The following is an 11,506-nucleotide window of genomic DNA, read 5'->3' on the forward strand; positions in this document are numbered from 1 at the left end:
GGTAAGTATGAGTTTTGTTCTGAGTCCTCACAGCAGTGGGAAACCAAAGTATTCTAGGATAGCGGCTGGGGCATGGCATCATCAGACCAAATGACCACCACTCTGGAGGACAGGCTCAGGGGGCAAGTGGGGCAGCAAGGAACCAGTTAGGAAGCCACTGCAGCTGTCCAGTGAGGTGTGGCAGAATGGAGCAGAAAGAGCATAGTGCCCAGCTCCCAGGACCAGAGGCCTGGTGGGGTGACCCTGGCTCCCAGGACACGGCGAGACCCTAGCCAGGCCTCCCCATCCTGGCTGCACAGTCACAAAGAGAGACCAGGCAGGCAGGTAGAAAACAACTGTTTAATGACAGTCCTCAGTAAAAAAAAAAAAAAAAAAAAAATGTTTATACACACTGTACACACATTTACATGGCTCTGGAGGATACCAGTGCTGGCATGAGGGCTTCAGGAGGATCCGGCCCAGGACAGGATTGAGGTATGTTGAGGCCTCCAGGGCCTGGGGTCTCTAGCAGGAAGCGCCCCCTCCCCAGCCCTGCCGAGGTCCTACCCTGAGAGACAGGGATGTAGACCGAGGGCAGCCAGACTTGACCGTGACCTGTACAGGTGGGGTAAAGCCAGTCTGAGACTGTCCTCACTCTTAGTAATGCCAAAGCCTCCCTGTCCAGTCTGAGACAGTTGCTGGCAGGTGACCACGACCCGCATGGCCTTCCCTGCAGTTGTCACGGTGGTTGCACCCATACTCCACCCCCGAGGAGACAGGGGCTCTGTCCATGCCTAGTGCCCAGAGCCACAAAAGTGGCTGTGGGTCTCTAGCCTGATATTAGTGGCCTGGCAGGGGTCAGCGCCCCTGAGGGTATCCAAGCCATTCTCAGCGGAAAGTGTTGGCAGGCTCGGCACAGCCAAAGAAGTCGGGGCCCACGAGACGGGGGAAGCCCTCCAGGGCCTTCACCTTCACAGGGTCAAACTTCCAGTAGAGGCGGCCCCGCAGGAAGTAGGCATAGCCTGAGGAGAGAGGGTCAGGCCTGGGAAAGTGGGCAATGGGCCCCACATCAGCCCGTCAGACCGTGCCCAGGGACAGGCACAGGGAGAGGGCACAGAGTGCGGGTCTTGCCACCTCTGAATTTCTTGAAAACTGCAGCTCCAGGGCGGGCCTTCCAGAACCTCTCTTCCCTCCAGGGAAGCCTTCTGCCTGCCCCAGGGTCTGGTCCCTGTAACATCCAGCCTGACAGATACCTGAAGCTTCAGAGGCTCAACTCTTACCTCTCAGAAAAGCAAGTCCCTACTCCTGCACCCACCGGCCAGACTACAAAGGGGCATCCTGGAGTCTCAGAGACCACCCCAGGACAGTTCCCTCATCAGGTCCCAATGTGAGAGAGCACAGAAGCAAAGAGAGTGCTGTCAGGGGAGTGAGCCCTGGACTGGGATCCCCGACCTGGCTCTAGTCCTTTGCATTTGCAGGAGGCTGGGTGGTTCTGTGGTTAGGAGAAGGGACTGCCTGGATGGGAGGCTTGGCTCTGCCACTGTCCACGTAGGTGGCCCCAGTTAGGGACCTCATTGCCTGAGCCTCTGTTTGCCCTGCTGGAAACTAGGTTTATAACAGGTGTTATGTCAGAGGGATGTTCTGAGAATCGCATGAGACATGTAAAGAACTTGGAGCTATGCCTGGAGCATCATTGGCCCTCAGTATACAGTAGTTATTTCATTGCCTGTGACTGAAGGACCTCTGCCCTCAGTCTCCTCATCTGCAACACAGGGTACAGCACTACCCAGCCACCAGGTAGAGGGCAGGTGGTGCTGACAAAGGGCCTGTGTTGAAGAGCTGGGCCTCCAGAAGTGGGCATGAGGAGGCCCAGCCACCACCAGATGGAAGATGCTGCTGCTGCACCCACCTCCCACCAGCCACCCCGCCCCCCACGTACCATCAGCATCCTGGAAGGCGGCGTCAATCTCAGAGGGCACACCTCGCCAATCAGTGGCCCGGCGGGGCACGGGACTGTCCACACGCTGGGTGCTGGGGTGGAAACGCCAGTAGTCCCCGCCTCGAAAGAAGTAGATCTTGTTCTTCTCGGGACCCCAGACCAAGGCAGCATGGATTGGGGACCCCACCAGGCCCAGCTCAGAGAGGGGTGCAGGGCCCAGGACTGGCTTCCCACCGTCGTATATCCAGTATTGAGCGCCTGCCGGAGAGGGGAGGCTGCAAAGAGCTGCTGAGCCACCACTACTGTGCCCAGCCACTGTGGGCCTGCTCAGCCACCACCATGGACTCTCCCAGCCTGTTTCCTTGCCCATAAAACATGCATGCCTGCTCAGCACCCCCACCCCTAGAGGAAAGTTGGAACCCGCTGGGGTAAGCTGGAGAGAAGGCTCTGTAAGGTACCGAGTGGGTGAGGTTATGCTAATCAGTAGAAGGCTGCCTGGGCTCCTGTTCCTTCTGGCATTTGGCTGGCTGTGACAAATGCCTGCTGATTACTCCCTGGGCCCCTGCCCCTGCTGCAGCAGGCCCCTGGCTGCCCCAGGACCCACACAAAGGTTTCCTGTGCTGCACCTTTGTTTATGAAGTCCCTGTCACCTGGAATGCTCCAGGCTCTCATCTTTGCCAGCTGAAAGTTGAAAGCACAGGCTCCAGCGTCACCAGACCTGGATCAATTCCCTGCTCTGCCTTTTCCAAGCTGCACCCTCAGGTGAGTCACTTTGCTGTCTCAGAGCCCCAGAGGCCTCACCTGGAACCCCGCCCCACGGATTGGCTTTGAGGGTTGACTGTACCAACGCAGAACCTGCTGTGGGACACCTATGCTACTCCAATCTCAAGAGCCACCTTCTCTGGGAGCCACACTGTCCCCTGGCCCCAAGCCTTTGGGGCACCCTCTCTCTGCCCATTGTGTCTCTGGGGATTTGTCTGTCTGTATATATACCCTTGGCCATGACATTCCTAGCTCTGAGAAGTCTCTTCAGTTGACCCTCAACCCCCACTCACCTTGGAAGAACCAGATGTGGCCCTGGGCATCCTCAAAGGCTGCATCCACAGGGCTGGGCAGTCCCTGCCAGTGGCGAGAGGCCAGTGCAGGGTAGCCGGGCTGCAGCTGGCCCCCTCGCAGCCGCCACACAAAACCAGCCTTGAAGAAGAAGAGTTCACCTCGGATGGTAGAAACCGCATCGAAGGAGGCCTCACAGGCATCTGGTGGGGTTTCCGGCTGGGATGGGAGAAGAGGACCAGAAAAGAGCCCATGCTGGAGCCACAGAGGCCAGCAGGGCGAGGTTGGGGGGCAGTGCTGGGAGCAGGGCCTCACCTCTAGTGGTGCAATCTCGTTGGTGTCCACCCCAGCCTGGGGGCCCAGGGCTGGGGCCCCAGAGGTGGGGGCCGGCTGGGGCCGGCCATAGAGGTGCTGAATGCCCCTGCGGTCATCTGGGCTAAGGCTCAGTGGGTATCGGAAGGTGTAAAAAGGGGACATGAGGGCCTTGGCTGCTGTCGTGTGCTGCAGCCCCAGCACATGGCCAAATTCGTGGGCTGCCACCTGCAGCAGGTCTGTGCCTGGAAAGGGGAGGTGGGTCAGCAATTCCCAAACCTCCTGCTGCAAGACACCCAAGCTCCAGACTGCAGCTCAGGAACCTTGGCCAGACCCCATTCTCTATGATCTTCAGTTGCCCCATCTGGGAAATGGGTCCCCAGCCCATACCCTGGTTGTTCCCGACAGTCCAGGTCTCATCATAGTCGAAGTGGACGTCCCCTTCTCGGTGAGTCTTGGGGAAGAAGGCATGGGCCAGGATGCCCCCAGGCCCATCAAACGGCAGGTTGTCCCCATGCCAGTATCTGCAGGTAGGTGGGGGCAGAGTCAGTGGCTGCTAACAGGTGGGGCTTGTTCCCAGAGAGGTCCCAGGCCTCCGGTTCACCTGGTAAAGTCGATCATGATGTCAGCGTGGCCCTCATGCACCTCAGTGAAGGTGAGTGGTGTCACTTCACTCCACACCTGTAAGGCCTCTGCCACTGTCTGCCGTACTTGCTCCCGAACCAGCTGCCATGGGAACCGGAGAATCCTAGGGGAAGAAGCAGGGATCTGGGCTTCAGGGCAAGGAATGCTCCTGATGGCTGAAGGGCCAGGGGTTGCCCCTCGATGCTCAGTGGGTATGTGCACTTAAGATATGGGCCAAGTGTGCTCTGAGCCTCAAGTGCAGCACACCAGTCTCCCTGGCCACATGGGCACACATCTTTGTGTGGGTTTGTGTATACTTGGGCATATACAAGTGCCTGCATTGTGTGGAAAGAACACAGGATCAGGAGTCCCGAGACCCATGTTCCAGACCTGATAGTGCTGCTCACTGTGGGGAGACCTTGGCCTCTTGAGCCCCCTCTTGGTTCCCAGTTCCCCACCCAGGAAATTCCTGAGGTCCCCTGTAATCTCAGCTCCAATGCCCTTTGACACGAGACCTTTCTCTCCCAGGCTGAATCCCTGCCCGCAGGATGTGTAAGCCTCAGCTTCCGCATCAGCTGCCCAGGGGCCCCCAGGGCACCCAGTGAGGAGTTTGCTGTTGTCCATCTCTGCTCACCACTGTTCCCACCTGCATAAAGCCCAAGTTGTGATGATAGATTTGAACTATGATGTGGCTAATGCCTATTTCCCTGAGATGACCAGCTGTATCTGCCTCATTCACCAGAGAGTCCAGGGTGGGGCCCTTCCAGATCCCCAGTAAAGGCTGTCTAGGTGACAGAACATTGTCCTAAGGCATGTGCTGAGCCTCTTCAGGTGAAGACAGAGGCACTGCCCCTCTGCTCTGGGAGGGTATCTGTGTGTGTGTGTCTAAGTTGGGTTTTCAGAGTGTTGGTCAGTAGCTTGGGGGTCAGCAGGCACACAGCTCTATTTGTCTCCAAGATATGGCCCCGGCATGTGTCTCAGGAAGCAGATATAAGGGTGGCAGGCTCACAAATGGCCATACAGGTTGAACTCTGGAGTCCTGCCCCATGACCCCAACACTACCTGTAGGTGAGGTCCGTCTTCTCCCAGCGCCCACCCGACAGCACGAACCGCTTCTGACGGTTACGGGCATTCATCCCATCAGGTGGGTCGGGCACGCCACAGCGGGGAGGTCTGTGGGCAGTGGCAGGCCGGGAGGCCTCCTGGGCGGCAGGGGCAGGTGCCAGGCTGCTGGGCAGAGCTGCATGCCAGGGCTGTGCCCTCCTCCTCAGAAGCTGGTGGTGGTGGACATCCTGGGCAGGAAAGAGGACGGGAGGGCCTAGTCAGGCCTTGGTCCCTCATGGCTAGAGGTGTGGCCTGTCAGCACACCCATGTGCAACCCCAGCCCACTGTGTCTCTGGGCAAACTAAGGGGGAGGGAAGGGGCATACAGCAGAGCCCTCTGGCACTGGGCTGACTGGTTTCCTGACACCTTGTTCCAAAGTGTCCTGCTGCCTCCCACCCGCTCCTGGAGGGCACTGGGCTGCCTGCCACCTACTCCAGGCACTCAGGACAGTGAGGTCTGGATGGGGGTGCACTGGGACGAGGCCATGAGCCCCTGACTGTACTCTCACACATACCCAGGACTGGACCCCAAAAGCCTTCAAGGAAACATCAGACAAACTCCTCCTGCTCCCCACACTGCCCTACCCCTAGCAAACTTGTTTCCATCTCCTTTCCCGTGTCCACTGAGCTCACACCTGGGTTACTCCCGCTCTGCACTCCCTGGTATGTGAGCAGGCTCTGTCCTGCCCAGGACACCCCCCAGTGTGGAGGGGCTGCAGCACTGCAGTGTGGCCTTGACAAATGGGGATGATAGTACCTCCCCACGGTGTTGATCTGAGGATGTGACAAGGGGACCTATGTAGAGCACTTAGCACAGGCCCGACACCTGGGAAGGGCACCGGGTAACAGGTCTGATTTCTAACAGGCAGTTTTGGTCCCACCCCGCCAAGGCCAGGTGCACAGTGGGAGCTAGGTCTGTGATCTGCCTGCCCCCTTCATGAGGGGAGAATGGGGGCAACCAGTTACCAGATGCCTACGCCCCAGGATTGCAGTTGGCATTTCTGACCTGAGTTGATCCTACCACCCTCTGCAAGTCCCTAGGGCAGAAGTCACAGTTTTCATGCATGAGAAAAGTAGAAGGTCAGAGAGGTTAAGAGACCCTCTGAGGTCACGCAGCAAGAGCATGGTGGGGCCAGATGAGGACCCTGTGTCGCAGCCTGAAGGCTAAGGCCTGGCTTGGGACACTGCCCAAAAGCCAAGTGTCCTTTCTGTGCTGGAGGAGAGGGATGGGGCCTTGCTGTTTGCAGAGTGACTTGGTACCTGTCTGGCCTGGGCCTGTCTGGTGTGGGCGGCTACAGCCTCCCCACAGCCATATTTGGGGCAGAAGCAGGGCTGCTCAAGCCCCGCCCTGGCCCTCAGCCTCTGGCAGCTCTCCCAGGCTCCAGGCGCCTCAGGGCTCTGATCAGTAGCCCAGCCCTCCAAGCCTCTGATCCCAGAGGTGAGGACTTGAACTCCCAAGAACACCCCACCTGAAGGGGCCTTCTGAACATGGGGCTATGGAGCTACTTGGGGTGTGAGGCCCTGAACCAGTCTTCCCCTCGTTTCAGACCTGGCAGAGCACAGCCTCACGGGTTTTGGGTTCCAGCTGATTCTGGGCTCACTGTTAATAAGTACTTATCACTGTGGCAGGACTCTGACAACAGCTCCACAGACATGCTCTTAGCCCCTGATGGAAGCTCTCACCAACTCCACTGTCACCATCCCCATTTCTCAGATGAGGAAATGGAGCCCAGAGAAGTTAAGCACTTTGCTCAGGTTAACAGGTGGCAGACAGCATCCTGTCTGTGCTCATAGCCCACTCCTCCCTGCTACCTCTGACCTGCTCTTTACGGGTTGAGTCATCTCTTCCCTGGAGGAGGGACCCACACTGGCCTCACCTTAGTGACAGCAAGAAGGAACGGGAGATTCTTAAGCACCTGCTACTTCCTAGGCACTTTGCCAGCAGGCTCATGGACCTTGAAGATGTGGATCTCAGGTCTGTGTGACGAGCCACAAAGACCTGCCCCCTCCTCCTTGTCACACTACCCTCTTGACCCACAGGGAAAAGATTCCTTCCCCCAACCCTGGCAGGGATATGAGGACCCTCCCTGGGAAGAGCAAAGCTATGTCTTCCCCTAGGAGCCCCAAACAGCCCAGAGCCCAGCCTGCCAGCTCTGGTTATGCCTGTGGCCAGAAATCTCCCCTCTCCTCTGCCCCCCCAGTGACGCCAGGTGCAGCCAGCCATGGAGCGAGGGGTGGATCATGGGTGAACACACCCTATGCCCGCCGCTGTCCTTTCCTTCCCCCATGGGGCACCAAATTGACATCCAGACCCCTGGATCATGGCACTCTCAGCGCAGCAAGAAGAGCCAAGCTCTGAGGTTCAGAAGACCAAGTTCTATGCCAGTGACCCTGGACGAGTCACTGTCTTCTCTTAGCCTCATCTTCCCCATCTGTCAAATGGGGATGTTGCCACAGCAAAGGGCTAAACGACATCCTTCTGTAATGCCCGCCGCAGCTTCTGGCACAGAGCAGTGCCTCCTACCTGGCCCCGCTCCTTGCCCCAGTAGTCCCTCCCCTCCCGCACTTGGGAATCTGCTCTTGCCAAATTCTCTGTGGCTTCCCACCACTCTCATCACTTCCAGCTCTCCCCCCAAATCTGCGGACTTTAAATGGTAAAACAAAGTCTCAGTGAGAAGAGAGCTTTCAGGTCCAAAGAAGAAAAGTACATTCTGCAGGGTCTCCTGGAAAGTCTTGCTTCTTGTCCATGTCACATTCACATTCATTGATGTTGGAGAGTGAGTGAGTGAGCAGGAGGCACTAAAATAGATGCCTCCAGCCAGGGGAATTTTTCTTCTTCTTCTTTTTTTTTTTGGAGCCCATCGTTTAAAAGCTCTTGGCCTCAGTTTCCCCATTACTGTGATGGGACACATTTTCTCTGCCTCGCTGACCTCCCACCCTTCCTCTTTGAGAGTCCTTTCTGGCCTGGGGCCAGACGCCCTATCTGCGAGGCCTGGCATGAAGCAGCTTGCTCATTGGTAAAATGGGTGTGCTTGGTCCTCCCAGGACTACTGGATTCAGTGAGGTAGGGTGGTGGGCACAGACCACCCCTTGCTTCATCTTCAGCCCTGGTGAGTTTGGGGAGCAGCCAGCCATCACACCATTTCCCAGGGGATGAAAAAGAGCCCAGAGAGGTCAAGGACTTTGCCCAGGGTCACACAGCAAGTCAGGCAAGAGCTGGGCCTAGACCTGGAGCTCATGACTCCAGCGCATGCCTGCACTCTACCCCCCCACCCCACCCCAGCTCTTGGCTTCTCTCCAAAACCCACATTCCTGAGAAGTGTTTCTGCTTCTAAAATGCATTCCCTCCTCCTCGGCCAGTATACTCCCTTGGCCTGCCCTGTGGTAGGTGTCTAACTCACTCAGCCCCACCCTCCTCTGGTCTGGCAGGCACCAAACCACAGCCTCAGACACACTCAAGGAAATTTCTCGGCTGATCTACTCTCCTGGAAGAGGTAAGAGACTTGAGGTCAGCCCCTGGGTCAACTTCCAATCCAGGGATGGCAAGTTAGCTCACTTGGTAGTGCTGATAACACCAGGGACAAGGGTTTGGATCCCCGTACTGGCCAGCTGCCAAACAAACAAACAAACAAACAAAAAACTTCCAATCCAGAAAATGGGAGGCACCTGGTAGAGGGGTGATAAGGGACGGCCCCAGACTAGAAAACCACTGGCTGAGGCTAGGCTAGTTGTATCCCTCTCTGGGCCTTAGTTTGCTATTGGTCCAATGGGGATAATTAATCACAGCTATGCCTTCTGCTGTGAGTGAGAGGTGACCCTGATAGGAAGACAGGGGAGCGTCACTACACTGTTCTATACATCATCGTGCCCATCTGAGGCTCAGAGAGGTCTAGCAACCTGCCCAAGTCACACAGCCAGTTGGCAGGCAGGTTTATCTTCTCCCCCATGCTTCCGCCTAATCTTTGCCTTCCCACCCCTTTGTTGGCTCGAGGAGAGAGCAGCTTGGTTCCGCTAGACTGTGGGGCTTTCATCAACCCTGAAAGCTGCGAACTGGGATGGATAAATATTTACAGAGCTCTCTTGGCCTTGCTGACAGCAGCCTAGGGATAAACACATCGGAGGCAACCCCAAATGCTCCCTGAGTGTCTGCAGAGTGACAGACAACAGCCCAGCTCAGACCCCACCTCAGGCTAGTCCCCAGCCCCTGCACTGAGCCTGCACAAGCGTCAAAGTGGCAGCTACAGGTCACAGAGTGTCTCCAGTGTGCGTGGCATCACCTCCTTTAGTCCTCAATGCCCAGCAGTGAACAACTGTTACCCTCCCCACCCATTTCAGATGGAGTAGGTGAGGTTCTGAAGCACAAGAGTACTCACACAGGGTCACTTGATTCAAACCCAGATTTCTCTCATTCCCCAACCAGTGGTGATTCCTGACTCTGCCCCAAGTTCTAGGAGACAAAGAGGGGCTGGGGAAGAGGCAGGGCCTCCAGACTGTGGTGTTCCCCATTTACTCTAGCCCACCCATCCAGTCTCCTTCTGCTTCCATAGCCAGCACCAGGCAAGGCTGGCCAGGGCAGAGCTGGCATGGCTGGACAGAGGGTCCTAGCCTGGCCAGGCCTCCCTCCTCCCCAGACCAGTACCAGGACTCATGCTGGGCAGACACCGTTCATGCTCCCATCCCTGCCTGAGCTGGCTGGATACCTCAGCTGTGTTCTGAGTGGGTTCTGGCCCTGTGACTGGTGCCTCAAAGCCTGGCTTAAGGGAGAGTGCAGCCTTTGGGACACACACAGGCTGTCACACACACGGTGACAGTCCCTCCTCTCCTGCCTCTGCCGCTCTCTCTTACATGGACTTTCTTTTCTCCTGAGCACACATTTCCTCCCGTCCCTTTCTCTCTCCACCCCTTTGCTCTCTGAGGGTCGCAACTACTCACTCTTGGTCCCCCTTCTTTCTGACCTCTCCTCACGGTGGCACACACACACACACCGCACTCATGCTGTCTCATACTCATGCGCTCCTAGCTCCAAGCCTCCCACACCTGCCTCCCACAGGTGCCGGGGGCATCTCTTCTAGGCTCAGACCCGGTTCCTCCAGCACAGCTGCTCTTCCCATCTCTTCTTTTATCCTCCATCCCGCTGCACACCTGGAGGCGCGCTCACTGCGGCCACACACCTGCAGGCTGACACCGCCTGGGACCCGCTCGGCTTTGTCCCTACGATGAATAGTGGGCCCTGTAACCACTCCCTCTCCTACCTCCCCAACCCTCCCCTGCCGCCGCCCCCCCCCCCCCCCCCCCAGCATCCGCAGCTGAGGCGCGAGGAGCAGGTCTCCACGCTGGAAAGGGGCGTGAGCCCAGCGCGGAGTCCCGCCTCACCAGCCCGAGCGATCCCGGCGCAGACTCCACTTGCACACCTCCGTGGACGGGAAGCTCACTATCTATCACGCCCACAGGGCCCCAGAAAGCGCTTCGGGTACCGGCCGCGCCAGGCCACCCGGGGCGCCCCCATGGGTCCGGCTCGGCCACTGGGCCCAGCCCGCGTGCTCGGCGCTTCCTTCGCGATGAGCGGCCGGCCGGTGGCGGGCACTCACCGGCGGCCGGGCTCGGGCCAGGGGCGGCGACAGCGGGACGAGCAGAAGCAGAAGCGGGAGCAGGCGAGCGCGCGGGGCCACGCCGCGGAGCCCGGCGGCCCGAGCCATCCGCCCCGGGGCTGCTGGGCCTGCTGGGCCGCGCCTGGCCGCCGCCCCTTATAGCCTCCGCCCCGCCCCCTGCCCGCCCGGCCCCGCCCCCTGCCTCCTTTTGTTCTAAATTCTCCCCGCAGCGGCCGGCAGGGTGGGGGAGGTGGACAGGGAGAGCTTGGCCCGGCAAGGGTCTGGGGCCCGAAACAGTATCCTGTCCAGGAGCGGGCCAAGCCCCTGTCCTCGGAGGCCTGGTGCTGGGTAACCCTGGCCAGCAGTGCCACTCTGAGCCTCAGTTTCCCCTCTGTGTGACAGGCGTCCAAAGCCCTAGACCCGGTGAGCGTCTGAGAGGAGTCGGGTTTCGTTCCCGATCCCTACCCCCACCTTTAGAAGGTGAATCCGGCTGTGTCTCCCTGGTGATCTGACCTCCGACTTTCTGCTAGCTTGTGACAGGTGGTCCTACCCAGGGGAAAGTTCCCCCACTCCTCAGAGTCTCACTTGATCCATCTGAAAAATATCACAATAGCCCCTGTGAGGAAAGAAATATGAAAATGTATCCCCAGGCGAAACTGAGGTAGATAGCAGAGGCTGGCCAGCCCCTCAGCTTGGAACAGAATCACAGAAACTTATAGATGGGGAAACTGAGGCTCCAAGACAGAGGGGCCAGACTTTTCCATACCAGCAGGCAAGTGGAGGGGTCAGAAGGCCCTCTAGCTGGTGAGCTAGAGGGAAGGTGTTGTCAGAGGCCATGGGAGGGGGTCTGAGCTGAGTATTAGTGGCCCAGGCTCCCTTGGACAGAGCTCAACAGGCCCCTCAGGACC

General features: G+C 58.3%; 1 protein-coding gene across 4 annotated transcripts; it reads right to left on the minus strand.

Moving 5' to 3' along the window:
- Window positions 1-363: 363 nt before the first annotated feature.
- On the minus strand, window positions 364-10,726 carry MMP11 (matrix metallopeptidase 11). 4 transcript variants are annotated; one of them, XM_063086711.1, is made up of 9 exons: window positions 10,599-10,667; window positions 10,048-10,221; window positions 4,970-5,199; window positions 3,888-4,031; window positions 3,674-3,807; window positions 3,287-3,528; window positions 2,974-3,190; window positions 1,919-2,176; window positions 364-1,001 (listed from the first exon to the last, which is right to left on the minus strand). In XM_063086711.1, the coding sequence occupies exons 2-9, from the start codon at window positions 10,138-10,140 to the stop codon at window positions 868-870; spliced, it is 1,452 nt and encodes a 483-aa protein (XP_062942781.1). In that variant the 5' UTR covers window positions 10,141-10,221; window positions 10,599-10,667; the 3' UTR covers window positions 364-867. The 4 variants fall into 4 exon arrangements, with proteins under 4 accessions (XP_062942781.1, XP_062942782.1, XP_062942783.1 ...); XM_063086712.1 differs by lacking the exon at window positions 10,599-10,667 and adding an exon at window positions 10,384-10,587; XM_063086713.1 differs by lacking the exon at window positions 10,048-10,221 and having other exon boundaries at window positions 1,919-2,038; window positions 10,599-10,726.
- Between the last annotated feature and the right edge of the window lie 780 nt (window positions 10,727-11,506).

The sequence above is a fragment of the Cynocephalus volans genome, chromosome 2 (genome assembly GCF_027409185.1).
Source record: "Cynocephalus volans isolate mCynVol1 chromosome 2, mCynVol1.pri, whole genome shotgun sequence".
Taxonomy (NCBI): Eukaryota; Metazoa; Chordata; class Mammalia; order Dermoptera; family Cynocephalidae; genus Cynocephalus; species Cynocephalus volans.